The sequence below is a fragment of the Sinocyclocheilus anshuiensis genome, unplaced genomic scaffold, assembly GCF_001515605.1.
Source record: "Sinocyclocheilus anshuiensis isolate Anshui unplaced genomic scaffold, SAMN03320099.WGS_v1.1 scaffold2271, whole genome shotgun sequence".
Classification (NCBI taxonomy): domain Eukaryota; kingdom Metazoa; phylum Chordata; class Actinopteri; order Cypriniformes; family Cyprinidae; genus Sinocyclocheilus; species Sinocyclocheilus anshuiensis.
Window position 1 is genome coordinate 166,238 of NW_015537572.1, and position 27,248 is coordinate 193,485.

The 27,248-nt window shown below is 40.9% G+C and overlaps 1 protein-coding gene across 1 annotated transcript in view; it reads left to right on the forward strand.

Moving 5' to 3' along the window:
* The window catches only part of megf10 (multiple EGF-like-domains 10), a 58,069-nt gene extending 34,023 nt beyond the window's left edge, over positions 1–24,046 (forward strand). Inside the window, exons 10-25 of the mRNA XM_016445578.1 lie at positions 5,471–5,645; positions 6,269–6,389; positions 7,542–7,705; positions 8,272–8,374; positions 11,508–11,654; positions 11,759–11,893; positions 12,086–12,214; positions 15,828–15,956; positions 16,033–16,161; positions 16,250–16,378; positions 18,453–18,680; positions 18,775–18,890; positions 19,227–19,350; positions 19,595–19,639; positions 20,350–20,556; positions 23,569–24,046. Coding sequence (XP_016301064.1) covers positions 5,471–5,645; positions 6,269–6,389; positions 7,542–7,705; positions 8,272–8,374; positions 11,508–11,654; positions 11,759–11,893; positions 12,086–12,214; positions 15,828–15,956; positions 16,033–16,161; positions 16,250–16,378; positions 18,453–18,680; positions 18,775–18,890; positions 19,227–19,350; positions 19,595–19,639; positions 20,350–20,556; positions 23,569–23,735 — 2,248 coding nt within the window. The 3' untranslated portion in view covers positions 23,736–24,046. The remainder of the gene's footprint in view (positions 1–5,470; positions 5,646–6,268; positions 6,390–7,541; positions 7,706–8,271; positions 8,375–11,507; positions 11,655–11,758; positions 11,894–12,085; positions 12,215–15,827; positions 15,957–16,032; positions 16,162–16,249; positions 16,379–18,452; positions 18,681–18,774; positions 18,891–19,226; positions 19,351–19,594; positions 19,640–20,349; positions 20,557–23,568) is intronic.
* The last annotated feature ends 3,202 nt before the right edge of the window (positions 24,047–27,248 follow it).

Genomic DNA, 27,248 nt, shown 5'->3' on the forward strand with positions numbered 1-27,248 from the left:
TGGTGTGGGCATACTCATTCCCAAAGCGTTTTCGATGCAGCTCGAGTTCCTTAAGGGGAATGTCTCTAGGTTACTTATGTAACCCTGGTTCCCCGAGGGAACGAGACGCTGCGTCGCATTGCCATACTTCCTGCATCCCTGTGAGTGACTTGCTTCAACTTATCAGAAGCTAATGCTGCTTGTTTCGGATGTGCTTTTAAGCTCTCTGTTCTCTACGTCACCCCGCCTGTGACGTTTCGCCATTCCATTGGACTGATTTCACATGTGATTCAGAGCGTGGGCAGACAGGGGAGTTCCCAAAGCGTTTTCGACACTGCGTCTCGTTCCCTCGGGGAACCAGGGTTACATACGTAACCTAGAGTTGAGGAGGATCAGGCAGGACATCTGAGGTCTGTGGCCCATTACACAAAGCTAGTTCAACAAACTTTCCAATGCCATTATAATGTAATCTTTCAGTTTAGAGACAAAACCAAACAAATCTAGCCCGGTTGAGATCGGGTTCAGCGGGTTCACACTGCTTACTGTAAACATTCTCTGTCAGCCTGGGGTTTGATCGAGAATTTATCATTAACCTTTCTTTATTTAGCGACAACTCACACAATGAATACAAAAAAAGAGATGATAACAATAAGCACAAGAATAATAATAATGATACATTTAAAAATATGTTATAATAAAATAAAATAAATAATCAATAACACAAATAAAGATCTATGTACATAGGGTTATTAAACTATTACACGAGTTTATGCTTAACTCTGGAGCTTGTGCACCTGCAAGAGTGACATCAGCCGCAAACAGCCAATCACACAGACCTGGAGAGGCACAATTCACTTCTCTGCTGAAGATTAAGAGTTCATTATGAAAAAGATATCATCAATTTAAATGCATTCACAAGGCAAGAAAAAAAAACACTGCTCCAAGTTTAAGAAAGCGACTGAAAGTACATATCAGGGCCCGTATTCACAAAACATCTTAAGGCTAAAAGTAGCTCATAACTTGCTGATTTAGGAGAAAATCTTAAAAATAATTGGCGTGTCAGTCCTAAATTTAGGACTCCTAAATTTTTGCTCTAAGAGTATTTTACAAAGCATTTTCGCACTAAAACTAGCTCCTAAATCTGTGAAGCGTTAGGAGTAGTGAAGAGGACTCCTCTGTCACTAAGACCAAGCCACAAACTATCCTAAAATAGCTGTTGCCCGCAGTCTGCCTTGGAACGTAAACATTTTAGAAACGTTTGACGATAATGAGCTTTTATAAAGGTATCGCCTTTGGTTTTGGAGGTTATCCCATCTCCAGATTTTCCTTTGATTATATCCTTGTTTTCATTAACCAGCTCGGCAAGAAGTAACAGCTGTTCTTGCTTCCAATTTGGTTTTGGTTTGCATGTCTTACTATCAGCCATGATTATTCTACTCTGTTAATTAAAAGGCTGTTTATATGCATATTCATTAATTTGTCTACGAGAAGCATACAGGCTGACAATTAGCTGAACATATACATATACGTATATTATATTGTTTAATTAGTGACATTTTAATTTGCATTTTAAAATCTTTATTTGAATGTGGCAATTAACATTTTTATTTTTAAACCTTTATTTGAATATTGCAACATAACATTGTGCTCTACAATATTTCTATGTATAAATCTCTGACAGAGCCTGCCCCTATCAGCCAATCACTGTGTGCATGGTTAATAAGCAAGCTGACATCATCCATAGCAATGAGGTCAGCCCCTTACCCCTTACTCTGAGCCTAACACTTCTCTCTATTCCTTCGTGCAAGTTTGTCTCAGCAGCTTTGTGAATAGGTTTTAAAAGAAAACTCTTAGCTAAAAACTTTTACTGCTATTTAGGAGAACGCTCACTGGTAAGATCAAATGTTTTGTGAATACGGGCCCTGACTTAATTAATGCAAGTGAATCAACTCAAATCAATTTATTTTAGTTATAAAGGTTCACAAAGAGCTTAAAAGAAAAGTCTAGCTGTTTAAAGCATTATATATTCTAAAGCTTATTTTTTATGTATGTATTTATGTTTGTTTGAATTAAAGCTGATTAATTGCTTATGTGTATTGCATTAAAGATATAACATATAGAATTCATATAAAATAAATGTAATAAATGATTAGCAGCAAAAGCTGGGCAATTCTTTCAGTGTGAACTGCTTTAATTTGGTGCAAGAGATACGGGGGAGTGAATTCAGATATATGTCAGATTCCTTATATGTCACATTTTGTAAGTTTTGATTTGCAGTCGCTTAACCAGAATAAAAGAAAAAAAAAGTTTGCTCAAAATAAACTCAAGCTTACCTAAATGGCCACTGAAACCGGCTAGCTGTAACAGGTTGCTGAGGTTGATGTGTGTGTGTGTGTTGTTATTTTTTGAAGTAGTGGTGTGTTTAGAGAGACACACACACACACACACACACACACACACACACACACACTCACACAGGGTCTCATTGTTGAGATCAGACAGACGTGCACAGCTGACGCACCACATGTGACAGCAGCTGCTCAAACGCTCTTCACAGCTGCTCTGTCCACAGGTACTGGACAATATAGACTCAGGCTACGTCCACATGAAGCCAGAGCTTTCCCTATCCGATCTTTTTTTTCTCCTTATCTCAAGAAATATCTGCGTCCACACGAAACTGACACAAAACGATGTAGTATACATGCCAGACCAGTATGTGGCGCTGTAATTCTGCCACAGAGATACACTAAAACGGAGAAGAAGACTTGGACTATGCGTTAATGTTCGTTAATAAAAAGACAATCGTTCAGTGTTTGTTCATGTTTTTGTTGCTGTTACGTGACGTAGCGGTGTCTGACTAGGGGTGAGACGTGGGCTGATGATGTCATCGTTTCAGAAAATATAGGGATTCGCTGTCCACACGAAAACACAAGGGCAGCGCTTTCAGATTTATCCACTCTGGGACCCGGTTTAAAAAAATATCAGTTTCGCTCTCCCAAACCGCTGTTTTTTTTTTTACAAAACAGACAGATACAAAGGGTTAGTGAGGTGCGTAGGTGAATCAACAGCAGGGACACAGGGAACAGAGATGAAGCAGCTAGGGAAGACCGCTGGAACAACATCAGAGATCCACTGGCAGATGAGCTACAGAGAGAGCGGCAAGACCAGGCAGATGGGAAAGACCAAAGCAAGACACCATAAAGCTGAGTTCAGATACTTGATGTCCGCAGACTCTGAAGTAGTCCAGGTGCCAGGCAGAAGGAACCAGCGGGCAGGAACTCTAACAGAACAACAAAACAAGACAGGACAAGGCTCCACAGGGACACAAATTAACTCTAAAACAGGCAAGGGGATAGACAAACCTAAAGAACTGATAAAAAGTAAAGTAACTAAATAAATAGTTAAAAGGGAATTACTAATTGACCAAAACTGCAAACAAAAGATCAGGACTAGACGAACTAGATGAATACTAAGATGAAAGCAACAAAAACAAAATCCAAAAACAAGGAGCAAGACTAAAACATAGAATTACGAGGGACTTGACAAGACTAGGGCACGACACAAATAAGGCAAGGGAAAAGGAACAAATACTCAGCCACTTCCACAGAAAGTGAGCGTGAAAATGACTACAAACCGGCAAAGACAAGAGGGCATGGGGGAACTATAAATAGGGAGGAAAGCACACGAGGAACAGGTGAGCACAATTAGACTAACAAGGACTAGACAAGGGCTAACAAGAGGGTGTGGTAAAGGGGAAACAAGGAGGAGGGACTAGAAGGGCACATGGCAGTCAAAAACAAAGCCATGTGTATTGAAACACAAGACATAGACATGAAATACAAAAAGACCAGACAAACAGAGTGTCAGGGCAGAACCCTGACATGTTTGTACAGAAGTATTAATTCAATAATAATATACCTCTCTCTTCATTTTTTAATAATTAGAGTTAAAAATAAAAAAACAATTCAAAGCAATCATTATAATTCAAATTGATTGTTTCCTAAAAATGTGATGTGGACTGAGAAACTCTCACCTACAAAATGAGGTTTGAGTCCACTTAAAAGTAAAGCTGCAACGTCTCTGCAAAGACTGTTGTTGTTTGTTTGATTGTTTTTACTCTGTTCAGATGGTTCTTGTAAAGACCGTGTGAAGATTTGATTCTTGTGAAGACTGAACCCATGTGAACACATTTAAAAAACAACTACTGTAGAAATGAACTGGCAGCAGTTTAATAATCAAAATAACATTTCTGGCCAAATCATACAGCCTTATACTGTAAATAAATCATTTTAAAATAAAGACAAACATTTTAAACTTAGTAAAAATATTTTTTTGGTTTACCTGCATGTCATATAACCATTACAGTTTTTTTCAACTGCTTACACACAAAATCTTCACTCGTCACACAGTTTCTGAAAGCTGACACTCAAACAGCAGAAGCACACACCAAATCTGCAAAAACATACACTAATTCTCTGCCTTTGACTCTTTTTTTCAAAACTTTACACACAAATCCAAGAATTGCACACACAAAATGCCTCACATCTCTTGCAGAACGAAGCACTGCATTCAAAATATCACACACACATCTCAAAAGCAAACATTTGCAAACATCTTTGCAATAATATTAATTCCTGTTAGATTTTTGTGTTACATAGAGAATTGTGTGTTGTGTCTTGCAAAAAGTCAAAGGCTGAGAATTAGTGTCTGGTTTTGCAGATTTGGTGTGTGCTTCTGCTGTTTGAGTGTCAGCTTTCAGAAACTGTGACAAGTCAAGATTTAGTGTGTAAGCAGTTGAAAAGAACTGTAATGAACAGGTCAGTAAACCTCCTATATATCGGTTGCAGATGAAGCTTCTCCATCAGTGTTCTTCTGCTCTGAAATCTTCCACAAGCTCTTCCATCCCCCATTCCCAACTTACTCAATTATGTTAACATTATTGCACAGATCAAGTAGAGGGTCCCAAGATGTATTAAATAATTAGAAATTCCCCCTTTTATCTGGGTTATACAAATCAGTATGCAGATGTAGCAGATCTCTTTGGGTTTGGGGTAAATAAAGGTGTGCAAATGTGTCAGCTTTCAGAAACTGTGTGACAAGTAAAGATTTTGTGTGCAAGCCGTTGAAATTGTAAATGACTGAAATATGAAATTCAATTCAATTCAAGTTTATTTATATAGCGCTTTTCACGATGCAAATAGTTGCAAAGCAGCTTCACAGAAAATGAAAGTTTCTACATTATATTAGTAATAGCTTATCAGTGGTGATGATCTCAAGTTGATGTCCATATGGCAGAAATGTACAGTAAAAAACAAGCAGTTAATGACATGTAATCAAACAGACGGTGAACACTATTAACCGCAATGATGATATGTTGCGATCTTCAGGAGGTGCTTTACTAAATGGTTTAATGTCAGATATGGAGATGCTGCAGTGTGGGGCTGTGTTTAGTGACAGCAGCAGCTGCAGTTAATGGCTGTGTGTCTCTCAGCTGTCACCCCATGTCGGGCGAGTGTTTGTGCGGCCCGGGCTGGTCGGGCTTGTACTGTAACGAGACGTGTGCTCCTGGTTTATATGGCGAGGCGTGTCAGCAGATCTGCCGCTGTCAGAACGGAGCCGACTGCCACAGCGTGAGCGGGGAGTGTGTCTGCGCGCCCGGATTCAAGGTACAGCTTCATAAAGACACTCTGTGTGTGTGTGTCTCTGTGTGTGTATGTGTGTGTCTCTCTCTCTCTGTGTGTGTTTGTGTATGTGTGTGTGTCTCTCTCTCTCTCTCTGTGTGTGTGTGTGTGTGTGTGTGTCTCTCTCTCTCTCTGTGTGTGTGTGTGTGTGTGTGTGTCTCTCTCTCTCTCTGTGTGTGTGTGTGTGTGTGTGTGTCTCTCTCTCTCTCTGTGTGTGTGTGTGTGTGTGTGTGTCTCTCTCTCTCTCTGTGTGTGTGTGTGTGTGTGTGTGTCTCTCTCTCTCTCTGTGTGTGTGTGTGTGTGTGTGTGTCTCTCTCTCTCTCTGTGTGTGTGTGTGTGTGTGTGTGTCTCTCTCTCTCTCTGTGTGTGTGTGTGTGTGTGTGTGTCTCTCTCTCTCTCTGTGTGTGTGTGTGTGTGTGTGTGTCTCTCTCTCTCTCTGTGTGTGTGTGTGTGTGTGTGTGTCTCTCTCTCTCTCTGTGTGTGTGTGTGTGTGTGTGTGTGTCTGTGTGTGTGTGTCTCTGTGTGTGTGTGTGTGTGTCTCTATGTGTGTGTGTGTGTGTGTCTCTGTGTGTGCCGGAGTCAAACACTAAAGTGTGACGTGACTGCAGGGCTCAGATTGCTCCGCTCCCTGTCCCTCTGGCAGCTATGGCATCAACTGCAGCTCAGTGTGCTCCTGTAAGAACGCAGCCGCTTGCTCACCCATCGACGGATCCTGCTCCTGTCAAGCAGGTAATTCACCTCAGACCCCGCTCCGTTAAAGGGCTCATGACATCAGCTTTTGTTATTATTTTAATATGTTCCTTGAGGTTTACTTATAGTTTTAATAAAGTTGTTTGCACAAAAAAACAAACAAATATGTGGAAAAGACTATTTTCAACCCTCATTCTGACCCTCTGTCTAAAACGAGCTGTTTTAAGGGGCGTGTCCTTTAAGGCTCGTCAGTAATCAGCCGCTGTTATGATTGGCTAATGTCACTACATAGGGAACACTATCAACGCCCCCTCATAAGTGTTCTGACAACATGATCAAAATAAAATGGTCATTTCCAGACAAAGCATTAAGAAATCATGTACTTATGGTTTGTGATGCAGCTGCAGTCAGATCTAGCAGTGCTTCATGTTTCAACAAATGTTTCTTTGTGACTCTACATGACACCGTGCCTCGTTTACGAAACAAAATGCTCCGATCAATCCTCAGACACGTTCCAGGACGCCATTAAAATAAACTATCCACTTGTTCCTTAACATCCTTCTGATATCTATACAAAAACCGAGATGTTTAAGCCAAGGGCGTCAAAGCGAATGTTCTTTCACTGCATTTGTCCTGACGACAGATTCGAGTGTGGACTGTGTCAGAAAGTGAACCGCATCTGTTTACTGTATCCAGTGTAGACAAGATAGTTCAGTGATTGTGATTTCTATTTGCTCTTGACGCGACACGACTCTCTCATTCAGCATGATCAAGTGTCAGCCGTTAGTGGATGAACGCCAGTGGGCGGGGCCTATGCTGAGAGAAGAAGACTATTCGTCGATATCCTGCTCTGGAGGCGTGTTTATGCAAATATTTGTTCCCCCATGATGTCATCTTGCCCCTCAGATCCAAACGAGCCGTTTCTGAGCTTGATTAAATAAATGCTTTGTTTATAATGAGGAGGAGGTTTTAAGCTATGAAACTTGCAGGATGATTTAAAGCTACAAAGACCTCTTATATGGCAAAAGATCAAGGCAAATTTGATTTCTCTTGTCATGACCCCTTTAAAAGCATCGATCACTCCAAAATGAAAATTCTGTCATGATTCTCTCACCCTCATGTCGTTCCAAACCCGTGAGAAACGAGTTCCTCCTCAGAAGACAAATGAAGGTGTTTTGTGTTTGGTGTCAGGGTGGCACGGGGTGGATTGCTCCATTAACTGCCCCAGCGGCTGGTGGGGTCTGGGGTGTAACCTGACGTGTGTGTGTGGGAGCGGAGGCGCCTGCAGCGCTCTGGACGGGAGGTGCTCCTGTACCCCGGGCTGGAGAGGAGACCGCTGCGATCAACACTGTCAGGTCAGCTCATCACCAACATCCCCAACATCTCAGCCCAGAAACACCAAACCTCATACTGAACCCATTCACACAGTCAAAGCCAACTCTGTGACCTTCTCATTTGGACCCCGTTTCCAGGGTTCTCAGAAATGAAGTCATCATGGTTAGGTAAACCTATACAGTGGAGAAATTATAACAAATGTAATTTTGTGTTCCTGTTTTCTCTAATAGCTAAAGAGAAAACACAGTAATGTTTCTACAACAACAGAGAAAAAATATTGGGATATTGATTGAGAAAGATGTCAGATTTGCCGTCTCTCAGTCAGCCGTGGTATTTTATGTGTTATAGCTATACATTATTTTTGTAAATGAAAATATATAGAGAAAATTGATTTGCTCACTTATAATTATTTTCCATATTTTTGACTCGCAAGGCATCACAACAGTAACCTGTAATCCTAATCTTTAGCTCTGCTATGCCAAAGATCTCAAGTGTGTTTTGATATTGAGTTCACTGATAGAGTGAACTCAATATTGTGTTGAGTGAGTTTGTGTTGAGTGAAGTGTGCTGTTGTGGGCTGATGCAGGATGGGACGTATGGACTGGACTGTCGCGAGCGCTGTGACTGCAGTCATGCAGACGGATGTCACCCCTCCACCGGACACTGCCGCTGTCTAGCCGGATGGACAGGTAAAGCAGCTGAGCCTCACGCTTCTCAGAAGCGGTTTCCCTCCGCTGGCCCAAAACAGCTGAATTGGATCAGCCAAAGCCAGTTCTCAGAGTAGTGGGCTTTAAGGTTTTTATAAACTCTGAATCCTAAATATGTGGTTACAGCTTTACTGTCCATCCACCCAAAACCACTTGTCCTGCATAAGATTTAACAACTTCAATGACCATTTAAAAAATATTTATTGATATGATTAACAGCAATATCCTGCTAAAGGTACAGTTGAAAATGAATCATCTACTCTCCCTCAAGTTGATCCAAACCTGTAGGTTTCTTACAAAAGATATTTTGAAGAATGTTGGTAACCAAACGATTGCTGGTCCCCATTTGTCATGCAGTGGCTGTAGAAGTAAGCACATGACAAAGGAATAATATTTAATTATAATCCACAGGAAAATCCACAACCACATAAGCACAAATAATTGCAGACAACAGAACAGGGGAGAACACAGGACTTAAATACTAGAAAAGTAATCAGGGAGAACTGAAACAGGTGTAGAGTAATTAATCCAAAACCATGGAAACTAATGAGGAACTGAATCAGAAACACATGGAAAACTAAACCAAAACAGAACATAACCGTGACACCATTGACTTCCATAGTAATTTTTTTCCATACTTTGAAAGTCAATGCGGAAAGGCAATTGTTTGGTTACCAACATTCTTTTAAACTCATACGGGTTGGGAGCAAATTTTTATTTTGTGATGAAGTATCCCTAAGTGTATCAGCAGCAGGTCATGTCAGTGTTTGTGTAGATGTGTTATGATGTTTGTACAGCGTGTGGTGTTCAGTGTTGCCAATTTAGCTACTTTGTAGCTAGATTTAGCGACTTCCCCGCCCCTTTTGAGACTTTTTTCAAAAGTTTAGGGACAAATATAGCAACTTCTTGGACAAACCTCATCTAAGTTCTCATCTTGCCCACTGATCTACGTTCATCTTTATATAGATCAGTGAATTTGCCATTGTGATGTCATCTAGTGACATTTAGCTACCAGTTTTAGCTACTTTCAATTGAAAGCAGTTGGCAACACTGGTGGTGTTCTCTCCCACACATTCCTGGGCTTTGCGCTGAACTCCGGCAGCATACTGATGCTCTCGGTGGTGTTTCCTCAGGGCCGCTGCACTAGAATGATCTCCAGCTCCTAGCAACACACACTCGCTCTCAAAAGAGCTTTTGTCTGTGTTCTGGCAGCACAGAGCCACTTCAGCGCTGCGCTCGGACTGAGCTCCAGACTTGCGTGTAATCATTTGTCCTGACGGTCACTGGGTTATGACCAGTTCACACCAACAATGATAACCATAACAATAACTATATTAGCACACCAGCACATGATATCCTTCTGCTTATTATAAGCACGCTCTGCGCTTACGTCTTCTGCCACTTCCAGTGATCAAGCTCTTTACAGCAGCATGGACTTTTGATTGGCTTTAATTGTTCATTCACTGAGCCAGTATGTGTGTGTGCACACCATTAGGAGATGAAGGGATATGAAATGAAGTTCAAAACATAGGTTCTGGAGAAGCCTAATTATTTAGTCCCGTCAGTAGTGATGGGCCCTTTTGAAACATTGCTACATAAAGCTTTGTAATATTTATGAATCTTAGATCAGTTTGAATCAGTGGTTCAAAGATTGTATGCATGTATGGGATTTTCGCAAATGAGGCAAAATTTTGCATCGAAACATTTTAAAATCCAGTGTGCTAGCCGCTCGATGGCGTTAATCTGGCGATCCCATGAATGAGTGTTTAATGGATTTTAACTGATCTCAGGTCAGTTTTATAATGCAGGTCCATATTTAAATAAGTTAATGAATTTCAATACTTATGCCCATATAATACACAAGGGAAAATGATACTTAATTGCTTCTAACTGACCTAGTTTGCCAAGCAGTGCCTAATGACACAAAACAAGGACTACAAATTAATAAAACAAATTTTACTGACACTTCATATTTAATGGTATTTAATTTAATTATTTGCAGATTACTTGTAATAGATTACACTTTCTTGAAAACTGTTAATTAGTTTGTAAACTGTGTCATTATACGTGTTAGTCTGAGTTTTGTTGCATTTACAGTGCTTTGAGACGGTGCAGCTGGTGGAGTTTTCAGTGCTTCAAAACAGCGAATCATTTTATGAATCAGTTAATTGAGAGCTTTAAAAAGCTTAACAAAACTGTACGTCATCATCATGAGTCACTGATCTGCACCAGCGATGGCTTTCCATCATCCCATCTCATCCCATTCCAAGCTACCTCATTCTAGTCACTCTCGTAGTCTGGGGGTTCGCTCAGGTCAGCACAGCAATTCACCAACTATCATTTATCAAGAATGGATGGGCAGGTGAACTCATGAACTTATAATAGTTCTCAATACAAAACATCGAATTCTGTAAGAGAAGTGAAGTTGGTAACACTTTACTTAAATCCTTTTTGTTTGATGCATTATAAAAAAAAGATTCATAATGTACATTTTAATGCATTATATCTCTTCATAAATAATTGTAAATGCATTATAATGAAGGTTTGTCATGTGTTTTAATGCATTATATGTCAAACCCATGGACGTTTTGTGTTTTCATTCCCCATGTGCTCAGTGTGACCCAGTTTTTCCCCCGTGTTTGATTAGGTTAGTCAGTTCACCCGTGTCTTCTTTAGTTGATCATCCTCACCTGTCAGTCCCTCGTTAGCAACCCTACTTTAGTTATAGCCTGTTCAGTTCTCCTTTGTCCGGTATTGTGTATGTTGATGTTATATGTGTGTCTACAGCCTGCCTGCTTTGAACTACCCTCTGTGTGGATTCATTAAAAACTGTTTACCTTTATCTTCTTTGTTGTGTGTGTTTGATAGACCATGTTATGTGACATTATACTTTCTAAAGGTGTAACAATGAATAGATAATCATCATAATTATATCTGTGGTTGTAGTTATTGAAGAGATCATAAATGTGTTAAAATGTGCATTAAAAGGCATAAATAATGCATAATATATAGAGGCTTTATGTAAAGTGTTACCGTAAGTGTTGTGAAGCAGCAATTGAGAGATGTTTCTTTCTGTGACTCTAAAGTGATGTGTTTGTGTGTGTGTTTCTCACAGGCATTCACTGTGACAGTGTGTGCGCTGAGGGCCGCTGGGGGCCCAACTGCTCTCTGTCCTGTAACTGTAAGAACGGAGCGTCGTGTTCGCCGGACGAGGGTGCGTGTGAGTGTGCGCCTGGATTCAGAGGAGCCACCTGCCAGCGCAGTGAGTGCTCAAACACACCACATGCCTATCTGTCCCTCTGTGCCGTGCCGTGTCTGTTTTCTCATCCGCTCTGTTCTCCTCATGTTTTCCCCACGTGCTCCCAGTCTGTTCTCCGGGTTTCTTTGGCCACCGCTGTAGCCAGACCTGTCCGCACTGCGTCCACAGCAATGGCCCCTGTCACCACGTGACTGGCCAGTGTGACTGTCTGTCCGGGTTCAAAGGGGCGCTCTGCAATGAAGGCAAGACACGCCGCTCTCACTCACTTCTACAGTACAGCTGTCAGATAGTCTGGCTTACATGGGGAGTGCGTCTTCTCCATGCCATTTATTCTTTCAGTTCTTTCTGTAATGTTTTCCATTTCCATTGTCCAGTATCTGTGCTGTGGTTGTGTCAGCTGACGGTAGTGTTGACGTCTGTCTGTCTGTCTGCAGTGTGTCCCAGTGGCAGGTTCGGTAAGCACTGCGCGTGGAGCTGCACCTGCACTAATAACGGCACATGTAACCCCATCGACGGCTCGTGTCAGTGTTACCCCGGCTGGATCGGCAGTGACTGCTCACAGCGTCAGTATTCTGTGCAATCACACTAAAAACACTAAAGCTCTTGCTCTGTCATATTCTGCCTTACACACCGATTCATGTCAGGCTCTTTGTAAAATACAGAATCACTTCTTTATAGTGGTTCGCTGTGTTTTGGGTGAATCTTATAAAAAAACATCATAAATGAGGTTCTTCAGGGTTCAGAACAGAGATTACTTACTTACTTAATCCTCTTTGTCCCAAGCGAGACATAAGGCCGCTCAGAACAGTGATGCTGTTGTGTTTTAGTGCTCGGCTGTTTGATTGACAGCATTTTGTTTCCATCCCAACTTCAGCTCATCTCATCGGATGACAAAACAACTTCTTTAGGTTTCTGATCATCAGGTGACTTAGGCTGATGATACACGGGGCAACTTTTTGAGAAAGGTTGCTGTCAACGGGCAACCAGGTGAGAGACAGAGCCCACGACCGATCTAAATTATCCAGATAGAAATTTGTTACCCATTCTCAATGGGGAAAGTGCCCAAGCAAAATTGCTCAAAGTTGCCCCGTGTATCGTCAGCCTTAATGTTGGCCTTTCTCTTTGTGCCTGAAGAGATTGTGGCTGTCTACACACTTTCTCTCATATTACACACAGTTCTGCAGCTGTCAGGTTTGAATCTCTGGGTCAGGGGGGTTTAGTAGGGCAGTCTGATGTCTGGCATGTCTTAAGATCTTTTCAAAGCTTTTTTCCTCTTCAAACAACTTAAGTCAAGCCACCTTTATTTATATAGCACTTTATACAATACAGATTGTAAAATCAGCTTTACTGACACACTATTTTCCTGCTTAACACTATAATGCAAACAAAATTTAATTCTGCTGTTTAGTTCTAAAAAGAGGACAATAGCAAACAGTCCATTTTTCAGTTAAAATACTAGTCATCCAGTTTTTAATATCAACTATGCATTCAGTTTTGCAAATTGGTATGTTTCACCGGGCCTCGAAGAAATATAGAGTATATAGTATCATCAGCATAACACCATGTTTTCTGATGATATCTCCCAAGGGTAACATTTAGAGCATGAAAAGTAATGGCCCTAGTACTGAGCCTTGAGGTACTCCATACTGCACTTTTGATCGATATGATACCTCTTCATTTACTGCTACGAATTCAGATAAGTATGATTTGAACCATGCCAATGTAAATCCACTAATGCCAACATAATGTTCTAGTCTATTCAAAAGAATGTTGTGGTCGATAGTGTCGAATGCAGCGCTAAGATCCAGTAGCACTAATAGATAGATACAACCACGATCGGATGATTTGTAACTCTAATTAGAGCAGTCTCAGTACTATGATATGGTCTAAATCCTGACTGGAAATCCTCACCATCTGTAATTTATAGCAGATGTTGGGTCTCGAGCATTGTATAATGTGATGTGATATGATTTTGTAGTTTGACCATTACAGATGTTTACTGATGTGTCTAATGACATAGCACTTATCAAATACATTGTTTGAGATTTTTTAGTAAAAAAAATAGTGGAGTGTTATCCTCCTGAATAATATATAGCATGTAACTGCTGGGTTGTTGTAAATTATAGAAAATATTACTTCCCACATCTGGACAAACAATCCCATGCAGTTCCTTTAATTGGCTCAGCTGATGTAGCTCTTCTCCTGTAAGTGGATGGTCCATATAAAGACGATGCTCAGTGAAAGTTTATCACTCAGGAGCATTAGGAACAGAGTTTGTTTTTACCCATGACTTCGTTTTAATCATGCCCTCTTTGTGCTTTGATCTCATTGAGTGTCTGTGGTCTCTAGCGCCCCCTGCTGATCATAAAGAGTAACAATAATGAAACGTATGATCTGCTGATGTTTTATGCACACTACAGGTGCATCTCAATAAATTAGAATGTCGTGGAAAAGTTAATTTATTTCAGTAATTCAACTCAAATTGTGAAACTCGTGTATTAAATAAATTCAATGCACACAGACTGAAGTAGTTTAAGTCTTTGGTTCTTTTAATTGTGATGATTTTGGCTCACATTTAACAAAAACCCACCAATTCACTATCTCAACAAATTAGAATATGGTGACATGCCAATCAGCTAATCAACTCAAAACAACTGCAAAGGTTTCCTGAGCCTTCATAATGGCCTCTCAGTTTGGTTCACTAGGCTACACAATCATGGGGAAGACTGCTGATCTGACAGTTGTCCAGAAGATAATCATTGACACCCTTCACAAGGAGGGTAAGCCACAAACATTCATTGCCAAAGAAGCTGGCTGTTCACAGAGTGCTGTATCCAAGCATGTTAACAGAAAGTTGAGTGGAAGGAAAAAGTGTGGAAGAAAAAGATGCCAACCAAGGTCTCTCCAACCGAGAGAACTGCAGAACACTGCCAAAAGCACCAAAAGTTGGTTACATGACCATGGTGTTGGTGTGCTTGACTGGCCAGCAAACTCACCAGACCTGAACTTATTGTCAGGTATTGTCAAGAGGAAAATGAGAAACAAGAGACCAAAAAATGCAGATGAGCTGAAGGACACGGTCAAAGAAACCTGGGCTTCCATACCACCTCAGCAGTGCCACAAACTGATCACCTCCATGCCACGCCGAATTGAGGCAGTAATTAAAGCAAAAGGAGCCCCTACCAAGTATTGAGTAAATGTACAGTAAATGAACATACTTTCCAGAAGGCCAACAATTCACTAAAAATGTTTTTTTTTTATTGGTCTTATGAAGTATTCTAATTTGTTGAGATAGTGAATTGGTGGGTTTTTGTTAAATGTGAGCCAAAATCATCACAATTAAAAGAACCAAAGACTTAAACTACTTCAGTCTGTGTGCATTGAATTTATTTAATACACGAGTTTCACAATTTGAGTTGAATTACTGAAATAAATGAACTTTTCCACGACATTCTAATTTATTGAGATGCACCTGTACCTGTCAAAAGTTTGCAACAATTATGATTTTTTTTGTTTTTGAAAGAAGTTACTTCTGCTCACCAAGGCTGCATTTTATTTAGTGAAAAAATGCAGTAAAACTGTTTTTGTAGGTTCATGTTTTTGTGGAAACCATTATACATTTTTTTTCCCCCCAAGATGCTTTGATGAATAGAAAGTTCAATGAACACCATGAATTTGAAATGGAAATATTTTGTTACGTTAATAATGTCTTTATTGTAACTTTTGATTAATTGAATGCGTCCTTGTGTAAATAAAAATATTTAATCCCACCGGTCACAATAGTGACCAACCATAAAACACGCACTTTTCCATAAAAATGTCAAAAAATAATTATTGATTATTTCAAGGGGTTACTAACGACACATAATTTGATGTTTTCATGTCTGAGAAAAATGTGGGATTAAATGAATTAAGTATTGAATCTAACCCTCAAGTTTTGAATGGTAGAACAGCTTTCACAAAACTATTAAACAGCAAAAACTGTTTTCAGTATAAAAACTTTTTAATAATGTTTCTTGAGCAGCAAGTCAGCATATTAGAATGATTTCGGAAGGGTCATGTGACTGAAGACTGGTGCTGAAAATTGTTATTTTAAATGTAAAGTACTTTTCTACACGATTGATGTTTTCCCATCATTTTTGACCAAATGTGACGTGTATGTGTGTTCACCCGTAGCGTGTCCCCCAGGTCAGTGGGGTCCCAACTGCATCCACACCTGTAACTGTCACAATGGGGCGTTCTGCAGCGCGTATGACGGCGAGTGTAAGTGTACAGCCGGCTGGACGGGGCTGTACTGCACACAGCGTGAGTACAACTCATCACCTCTGACCTCCAGCCTGTGCGCTCATGACTGACCCCATGGTGCTGCTGTGTCCTGCAGGCTGTCCGCTGGGCTTCTACGGCAAGGACTGCGTTCAGGCATGTCAGTGTGAGAACGGCGCAGACTGCAATCACATCTCCGGTCAGTGCACCTGCCGCACTGGCTTCATGGGACGCCACTGTGAACAGAGTGAGTATGAAAGCAGAGCTGGTCCTTTGATGTTTTCAAGCACACGCTCGAGTCTGCGTCTGATCCACGGTTTTCCAATGGCTTCCAGAATGTCCTGCAGGTACGTACGGATACGGCTGTCGGCAGGTGTGCGAATGTCTCAATAACTCCACCTGTGATCACATGACTGGCACCTGCTACTGTAACCCTGGCTGGAAAGGCACACGCTGTGACCAGGGTAAGCTTACATTAGCACTTGCAGTTATTAAATACAGCGGGTAAAATAAGTATAGAACATGTCATCATTTTTCTCAGTAAATATATTTCTGAAGTTGCTGTTGACATGAAATTTTCACCAGATGTCGGTAACAACCCAAGTAACCCATAAATTCAAAGAAAACAAAACTAATAAGTTAATTTAAGTTAAATTAAGTTGTGTAATAAAATGGAATGACACAGGGAAAAAGTATTACTAACTACTGAAATGTATTTAATACTTCGTACAAAAGCCTTTGTTGGTAATGACAGCTGTATGGAGAATCTAGTGGCATGCGTTGCTCATTTTGGTCCATTCTTCCACAGATTCTTGAAGGTTCTGTTGGCCTCTTCTATGAACTCTGACCTTTAGTTCTTATTTTCTGTTGGACTCAAGTCAGGTGATTGGCTGGCCATTCTAGCAGCTTTATTTTCTTTCTCTGAAACCAGTCGAGAGTTTCCTTGGCTGTGTTTGGGATCATTGTCTTGCAGAAATGTCCACCCTTGTTTTATCTTCATCATCCTGGTACTGTAGGTGTTGGAACTGAAGCTAATATTAATTTCCACTGACGAGGGTAGGATTGCTTTCTAATTACTGATAGATTTCTGCCAGTGTCTTGCTTTCCATGCCTTTTTGCACCTCCCTTTCTTCATGTGTTCAATACTTTTTCCCTGTGTCATTCCACTTTATTACACAGAACTTAATTTCTGAACTTATTTGTTTTGTTTTCTTTGTATGTATGGATTACTTTGGTTGTTACCGACATCTGGTGAAAATTTCAAGTCAACAGCACCTTATATATATTTACTGAGAAAAATGGTGATGTGTTCAATACTTATTTTACCCGCTGTAGGTAGAATCTTTGTTTCCTTTGTATCCATTGGTATGAACGGGCTGTTTTAGAATAGCAAAAAAAAATCTCAATATCAGAAATAGATACAGTGCCTTGCAAAAGTATTCATACCCCTTCATTTTTTTTTTTTTTTTCACGTTTTGTTACAGCCTTATGTTAAACTGCTTTATATTGCTTTTTTTCCACATCAATCTTTGCAAATTTGTTAGAAATAAAAAATGAAATGATTCCATTGCATAAGTATTCATACCCTTTTCTGGGGCACTTTAAATTTAACTCAAGAGTATTCATGTTGCTTGTAAATGTGGCAAATTCAATTGAATGGGTATGATTCGGAAAGGCACATGTCTTAATAAAAGGTCTAACAGCTGATAATGCATATCAGAGCAAAAACCAATCCCTGAGGTCAAAAGAACTGCCTCTAGTGCTCAGAGACAGGATTGCATCAAGCCACACTTCTGGGGAAGAGTTCAGAAAAAATTCTGCTCTGTAGTCTCCACTGCTTATCACCTGCAGAGTTACATCCCAAAAGTAAAGTGTGCTGGCAGCAGCCTCATGCTGTGGGGCTGTTGTTCAGCGGCAGGGACTGAGGGACTCGTCCAGGTAGAAGAAAAGCTCAATGCACCAAAATATTGAGATAACCTTAATGAAAACCTAGTTCTGAGAGCACTCAGAACCTCAGACTGGGCAGAAGGTTCACCTTCCAACCGGACAATGACCCTAAGCACACAGCAAGAGTGGCTTATAGACAACTCTGTGAATGTCCTTGAGTGGCCCAGTCACAGCCTGGGATTGAACCCAATCAAACATTTCTGGAGAAACCTGAAAATGTGCTTCAACTAAGTACTGAGTTAAAGGGTTTGAATCATTATGCAATGTACTTATTTCAGTGTTTTATTTTAATTAAAATGTGCAAAGTTGTCACAAGTTTGTTTTGTGCTTTGTCATTATGGTGTATGGAGTGTAGATTGATGTGGAAAAAAAGTATTTTAAAGCAGTTTAACATAAGGCTGCGACTTAACAAAACGGGGAAAAAAAATGAAATGAATACTTTTGCAAGGCACTGTATGTCCAGTGTAGATGCTTCACGGCTACACTGACCCTCTGGTTCCATCACATGGACGCACAGTGAGGTTTCGCTCAGTGGGATACTCTCGTGTTGCTCTTTGACTGCGTGACTCTGAAGTTTGCTGCCTTTCTCAGCCGGCGTGATCATCGTAGGAAATCTCAACAGCTTGACGAGCGCCGCTGTGCCTGTGGACTCGTATCAGATCAGTGCGATTGCAGGAATCATCGTTCTGGTGCTCCTCGTGCTCATCCTCCTCCTCCTCTTCATCATTTACCGCAAGAAACAGAAAGGCAAAGAATCCACGATGCCTGCGGTCACGTACACACCTACCATGAGGGCCAACACCGATTACGCCATCGCAGGTCAGCATCACGATGACATTTCTTCTCATTCTTACGATTTCCTGTGTAATTCTCATGAGGAGACGTGTGTGTGTGATGTGTTTCCTGTTTGTAGAGTCGCTCCCGCAGACTGACGTCCTTCCCAACAGTAACTATTTCTCCAACCCCAGCTACCACACACTGACCCAGTGCAGCAGCCCTCCTCACGCCAACAACCTGCCCTATGGAGAGGTGCTACTCTACTAACAGACAGCTCTGGGAATAAAGGACTAATATTCTGGGCTGTTTACAAGATACTGCTGCTGAATACAGCTTTTCCACTGATTCCCTTGCCTATGTGTTGTTTGAAGCATTTTTTGATATATTTTGGAGTAAAATAAGGTGTGTCATTTTGTACAAAATGTACACGAAAATGGAATGTTGACCGCAGGCTTTATTTAATCAAGAATCCAAAACCACCATTCTAACTCATAGTTTCAGGAGCAGAAGCTGACCAGAATTGAGGAATAATGTGGAACGTTGTAGAAAGACACTTGCTATAATTGTTGATTTTCTTCTGCCTGACAGCCGAAGAACAATCAGTTGTTTGTGAATGTGAAGAACGCTGATCCGAGGAAACGTCTTTCCCTGCTGGATCACACAGGAACTCTACCGGCTGACTGGAAACAAGGAGGATCCTTCAATGAGCTCGGTGTGACATCCAACCACCATGATCACAACAAACACAGCAGCCAAACATTTGACACGATAATGCTCAGTAGCCCAGCGTTAACAAAAACTTACAGATGACTAACTGTGCGGTGACTCGTTTCCTGACCACCTCTGTGCAAACACTCGTCATTTCACATGCAGCATTCGTAGCATTTGCAGCTGTAAGCTGTGTCAACAAAAGGACTGCATTAGTTTAACTTCTTCTGTCTTGATTCTCTTATTAGGAGCTTATGGAGTTGACAGGCGTTACATGGGAAAGTCACTGCGAGGTAAATGATCATTTAGCAAGCAAAGAGAAAATTCTCTCATTTACTCATGAAACGTATGCATTTCTTCTGTGGACACAAAAGACAATATTTTGAAAAATGTCAGTGGGGTGCAGTGTTGTTTGCACCCTTGCGTGTTCTTTGCTTTGTGAAGAAGGCATACAGGTTTGAGCAGGGCTGCGACGATAAATCAATGCAGAATCGATTTTTGGTTCGATTCTGAGATCTTCTGAATGCATGGCGATTCTCTTTGGAATCAATTCTGAGGTTAGATTTTAATGGCAGATGGCGCTCTACTCTAGTTTTTATCCGCACAAGATGAGCGCTTGTGCGTTCGGCTGAGTCTGTAATTTCACCTCGGCCCAGAATGCTTTTATGACACGAGATGAATGTAAACACAGCCCACTGTGAGCACCTTTGTAATTTGCTTCAACCTTTTCAAATTTTATGAATGATTATTTTTCAAGTGTGTGTAAGGATTTGGAAACGAGCAGAGTACGGCTGTTTCTAAAGCATGCAGCGCCATCTGCTGTTCAAAACTAAGCTCAGAATCGACTCGAGAAAGAATCGCGATGCATTCGGAAAATCTCAGAATCGATGCGGGCTCATTTCTTGATTCGCCATGCATCGATTTATTTTCCCAGCCCTAGGTTTGAGGGTGAGTAAATGCCTTCACACAGTGTGATGATTTGACCCCTTCTCTCTGTCTGTAGATCTGGTGAAGAGCATGCCCTATCACGCCAGCTCCAGCTCTCTAAACAGCTCAGAGAACCCATACGCCACCATCAAAGACCCTCCTCTGCTGCTGACCAAGAGCTCGGAGTGCGGCTACGTGGAGATGAAGTCTCCCACTCACAGAGACGCGCCGTACGCTGAGATACACGCCTCCAGCCCTGCCAACAAAAACGTCTATGAAGTTGGTAAGAGAATAACAGATCCAGCCACAGCAGTGAGCCGTGCACTTTCATTATTCAAAGCTGACGTAATAAATGCCAAGTTCTATCATGAAACTAAAAGATGACTCAGACTGGTGGGTCGTTAATGCAAATTGATGATATTAACAGCATTACACTACTTGGCACAAGATAATTTGTTCATGTTGCATACGCAGCCAATGTTGCATACATTAATTGGCTGGTTAGCATTCACTAGAGTTCCTCTGAAACCCTCCGCCTTCCCCAGCTCCACCTGTATAGATCTGCAGGTTATTTTATATGCTATTTGTGCAGCAGCAGTATGTCTTAAATACTCATGGCACCGTATCGCCGAATGCATTGGCAGTAGCAAGTTCCTGTACTTGCTTGCAGCAGCAGCAATAATCTACAACTACAGCAATAACCAGCAGCAGCAGCGTAGCAGATCTATTCTGCCAAGACCAAACACATTAACATTGTCATATCCATTACCATGCTAAAATCTTCCAAGAGTTGTCATGATAGATTTGCAGTATGTCTTAAATACTCATGGAACCGTATCGCCGAATGCATTGGCAGTAGCAAGTTCCTGTACTTGCTTGCAGCAGCAGCAATAATCTACAACTACAGCAATAACCAGCAGCAGCAGCGTAGCAGATCTATTCTGCCAAGACCAAACACATTAACATTGTCATATCCATTACCATGCTAAAATCTTCCAAGAGTTGTCATGATAGATGACTCACTGACTATTATTTTCTAAACTACATTCCAATATTTAAAAGTCATAGTCAGCCATTTTTATTTGTACTTCATATGAACAGTTTTACCCTTGATGGGACTACATATCCACTCCGTATGAACAGCCTGAAGTCTCCAGTAATACTGCACAGATGTGATGTATCCTTACAAACCTGAAGGCATCACATCAGTTCCTCGGCTAGCAGAAAATGAGTAATCGTGAGACGTGCGAGCGCATCTGTTGTGTTCACATCATGTCGCCACACATACATTATAATCGGGCCGTCATGCCTGTCTTTTCCATCAGCCCTCACCCCGGTCTGTTTGTACAGGCACTGCAGATGAGGACAGACTACCCAGAGAAAGCCTGTTTATAATGACACTTTCCACCTGAAAGATCTCTTACTACAGGAAACATTCCCATCATGTTTAAGCAGGTGCTCAAAAAACCAGCACTGAGCCCTCCATGGCGGCGCGTGAACAGCGCGAGGCTCAGCGTCTCTCCAGTTTTTGCAAATTACTTATTATTTTACTAGTTATTTTCAGCGCAGTTGTTCGACATAGCTACGCATTAACCTCTTACAACCGTCACACACTATTGGATATCAAACTTCGCTACACAAACACCGATGTGGATACAACACTAGATCTTCATCTACTACCTCCCGAATTACTCCAGTCCCCGGGCTCGAGTGAATCAGCCAGTCCGACAGGAAGTGCCCGTCGTCGGCGCTGCGAACGTAAACAAAGACGGGGTAAGCAGAGCGGCCTGCGGGCTAAGCTAAAGCTCAACCCGCGTCGTCCAGCGATACCAAGCATCTTCCTCGCTAACGTACGATCTCTGGCAAACAAGATCGACGAGCTACGACTTCGGATTGAGTGCTTAGGGCCTGTGCAGAACAGTTGACTGAGGTCTTCACCAACATTTTCAACCTCTCTCTGGCCCAAGCCATTGTTCCCAACTGCTTTAAAACAACCACCATTGTACCCGTACCAAAACATGCTGGTGCAGTGGCCCTCAAGCGTTCAGAACATTAACCTGTCTGCACTCCTCACTCACAATGTTCTTATTATTCCCTCTATTTTGCACATTTCTCTGATATTTTGCACATTCCCTTTTACATTTCTACCTCCGGATGCCGTTTGCACTGTTATGGTCATTGGCCATATATAAACATATGCTATTTACGTACCTCACTGTATAATGCACCTTCTGTTTATACTCACTGTATAATACACCTACTGTTTTTACATTCCTTGCACCCTATGTTGTATGTACAGTCATTTGCATTGAGCTGGTCTCTGCCCTCCTACCTCATAACTTGCACTATATGTGATAAAGCTTAATGTATATACACAATCTATATTTATTTATATACTCTGTTATTTGCACTTCTGGTTAGATGCTAACTGCATTTCATTGGCTCTGTACTTGTACTCTGCACAGTGACAATAAAGTTGAATCTAATCTAATCTAATCTAATCCATCAGTCAACTACACACTACAGTCTCTCTCTGAGCGTTCATCTTCCACTGAGTGCTCCAGACACAGCTAAAGACACACAGCCCTTCCCTCAGCGCTTCAACCAGAGCGCACTATTGCTTACTTTAGATCCTAACGTTTCTTTTGACTCACACCACACAGTGAAGCTGTACACTTCAGGATCTTAATGCTACAGTACTGGAAAACTACATTCTGAAGAATAACAATACATTCCTCTATTTAGTAATTTTTCCTGTTTCTGATTCTGTAACATGAGCAAATGATTTGGAGCCATTATTGGCCTGGCCTGGGTCTTTCATTGTTGAAAGTGTGTATCTCATTTGCACTGTTGTTTGACGCTTGCATCAGTATTTTGTCTTGATGCAAATAAGAGCAAATATGTGCTAGCAAATGCTCCAGCGGTCTAAGGCCAGTCAGAGACGCTTCTGCATATTCATCCCATGCAGCAAAGCAACAGGAAAACTCCTGTAATCAACATACAATATTCTAGTACTCTTTCATATGGTTGAGAACCTCTGATATAAAATTATATTAAAGGTATCACTATTACATAATTACTTTCTCATCCATAATCTTTTGAAAACATTTTAGTTTTTAACAGTCTTCATTACTGATTTTTGGCTTCGCTATGCTTGAAGCTGCTTGTCGTTTCCACGATGGGACTCGACTTTCCTGCAGAACAGAAACTGCTGTTTTTGGTATTTATAAATAATTAGTGAGATAACAGTATGTAAGCCATGTAACGGTTTGAACCTGTGTTTTTCCCTATCCAGAACCGACCATCAGTTCTGTCCACACACTCTCTAACAACAACTGCAACGGGCCATTTTGTCAAGATCCATACGACCTACCAAAGAACAGCCACATCCCGTGTCATTACGACCTGCTTCCCACGAGAGACAGCAGCCCCTCGCCCCTCGAGGACACAGACAGCAAATAAACCCCGAGACTTCACTGACGCACCGCAAACCTCTGTACTTCCACAGCACTCTGTTAACACTTCCATAACTGTCTGTGTTGACATTCATCCTTATTAAAGTTCTTAATTACTTCTGGCTTACAGGATTCAATAGTTCTTGTCAAGTCTGACCCAGAGTAATGTGGAGTGTTTTGGTGGAGGTGCAAACATTCGTAATCTTCACAAACGAATCATTCCATTAATTAAGAGCAACATTGCACACAAATACAGGACAATCCTTAAAGGGATAGTTCACCCAAAAATGAAAATTAGCCCATGATTCACTCACCCTCAAGGCATCTTAGATGTATATGACTTTCTTTTTCAGACAAATCCAATCGGAGGTAGATTAAAAATTGTCCTGGTTCTTCCAAGCTTTATAATGGCAGTGAATGGCTGTTATTTTTCAACATTCCAAAAGAAGTCCCAATAAAGTGCATCAATTCATAATAAAACATGGCTCCGGGGGGTGAATAAAGGCCTCCTGTAGCGAATCCATGCGCTTGTGTAAGAAAAATATCCATATTTAAAATTTTATACACCGTAATCTCTAGTTTCCACTAACTGTCATGCGCGTTCACAATAAAACGCTGTTCCGGCAGATGACGGAGGACGTCGGCGTAGTGCATGCGCCGCTGAGAAGTGACATATGCAGAGAAGCACAGAGGAGAGGGCAAAACAAAACAGCGCTCACGAATTAGAAGTATAAAACAAGGATTTGTAAAGAATAATGTCGGAGGATTTCGATACAAGCCAAGAGGAGACTGGTTTTCCTGTTAAAGTAAGGAAACTTTGCTTCCTTTGCTTCTGTAAACAAACGTTGGTTCTCGCGAGACTAGCATATTCTCACCGGAGATTACGCTACGCCGACGTCCTACATCATCCACTGGAACAGCGTTCTGTTGTGAACGCGCGTTTGACAGTTCAGCCAAGTTCACACTACAGGATTTTAAGCCCGATTTGCAAGTTAACGAGCTCACTGACAGGTCAGGCTGTGATTGGGGGAAAATCATCGGATGATCAGCGCTCAGCAATCTTTATGTGTGAACTACTCAACGATTAATCAAAGAGGCTCGCCGACACCAAACAAATATCTAGCAAGCTAAATATCTGGACCGGTCAGCGACGAGCTTCAGCCAGTGAGAGAGCAAGGCATGTGTTGAGGTCAGCGGAAGGAAAAACAGCAGCAGCAACATGGAACAAGTTTGGACACAAGAAATTAAGCAAAATTTTTCTGAACAGATCATCACTAATTTCAGCAATAATTTCTTCTCAACCTCCATTTTCAAATAGCTCCTGTTTCACGTGTTGTTTCATGTCATTCCCGTTCCACTTCTCGCGTGTGTTTTCGTGACAAAACCTGGTTTGGGGACCAGAAAGATGTTGGGTGACAGAGATGTTATCAAAGAGGCTTGCCGACACCAAACAAATATCTAGCAAGCTAAATATCTGGACCGGTCAGCGACGAGCTTCAGCCAGTGAGAGAGCAAGGCATGTGTTGAGGTCAGCGGAAGGAAAAACAGCAGCAGCAACATGGAACAAGTTTGGACACAAGAAATTAAGCAAAATTTTTCTGAACAGATCATCACTAATTTCAGCAATAATTTCTTCTCAACCTCCATTTTCAAATAGCTCCTGTTTCACGTGTTGTTTCATGTCATTCCCGTTCCACTTCTCGCGTGTGTTTTCGTGACAAAACCTGGTTTGGGGACCAGAAAGATGTTGGGTGACAGAGATGTTGTCCGCTCGTGTAGTGTGTGACCCCTGTTGCGGATCATTTACGCTGTGTTATGTAGTATACACAACAACCCGTGAGCCGTGTGAGGCAGTTTTTATTATGGATGGATGCGCTTTATTGGACTTCTTTTGAACTGTTGAAAAATAACAGCCATTCACTGCCATTATAAAGCTTGGAAGAGCCAGGACGTTTTTAAATATAACTCCGATTGTATTCATCTGAAAGAAGTAAGTCATATACACCTAGGATGGCTTGAGGGTGAGTAAATTGGGGTCATTTTAATTTTTGGGTGAACTAACACTTTAATGTTTCTGATCAAATATGTCAGATTATTCCCAATTACAGTTTTCCTTTTTTTATGATGTTTAGGATATTAATACTGTTTATTGAGACTGGACTATCAGCTCTGTGTTTCTGTTATTGATTTTCTTTTGTCCGAAAGCATTTCAGGTTTACCAAAGGTTGATGTGCCCTGATAAAGCACCGTTTGTGTTGTATTAATATTGACAGCCTCCCAGTAACTATAGTTTACAGTCACAAGTTTTAACATTAGCATCATTTTTGGCTTGTGTCTTTTGATTTTAGTCCTTTAAAACATGATCACTGAAATGAAGGGCAGATACTTCAGTTTGTAGTACTTTCTAGTTTTTAGTAAGCTAAAGCTGGACTTTTGCGAAGAAAGACAAATCTTTAAGATGATGTGATGGGGTCAGTTTGATACGAATACATCTTCTGAGTATTTAGGACATGCAGTGAGTCTTAAAGCACTCTGAGCCTGGACTTTAATTGTATAAAACTGTACATAGTACCAGTTCTTTAATGAATTGCATTTATTTCCTTTAAAAATTTAACATATTCCTAAATTCCTCTGTAACTTGACCAATATTGTGTAAAACAGGACATGCAGTGAAGACTTCACTTTACTGACTGGACCTCAGTATACTGTTTTCCTTTTTTTACTGTACTAAATATGCCACACAAAGGAATGATTAATAATACTGATTCCAAAAACAACTGAGTGTGTATGAGTGTGTGCTTTATGTATCTTAAAACTGTATCGTTGTTTTGCTTTTTTCCAGATTTTTTTTAAATAAATGCACAAAGTGTAATACGTTCCACAAGGTGTCATTTTTCTCTTCCCGATGATAGACGATCTAATATATTTCTACTCTGCCACCACTTTCTTTCCACATTTACTTTGAATGCATTATTTTACATTTTTAGCTGAAATATTCTATACATGCAAATATGATTAACAATGAAATAACAAATAATTGTCAAGTTGACATGGTTAAGTGAGCTTTTGTAATTTAGTAAATGTCATTGGAATAGATTCCTATTAATGAAACACTGAAATGATCTGAACTGATCTCATGAAGTTCTTGGTTGTTAGCTTGGTAAAATGTTACAGCTGTAACCAATCATACAGTGAGTGATATTCAAACCAACAGGAGATTGCGTTATGGTGGGTTTTATACAACAGTTCTACAAGAAGTGTCACCTAGTCTATTTTTACTCCACCATCATAATAGAATGGTGCACGTATCCAGAAGACTAATTGACTGATGGTTCCTTTAAGAATTTCCTATGGGGTTTCAAAATGGGGCTCCCTCTCGAGACGGCCTCTCAACATTGTGTGATAGTTTTCACGCTTTGGAGAACTCACTTTCTCCGAAATGCTGAAGCCTGATTGAATTGCACTATTTTGCCTGCAATAGCTAATGGTGTTCGAGTTTCAACCCGCGACCTTCGGGTTA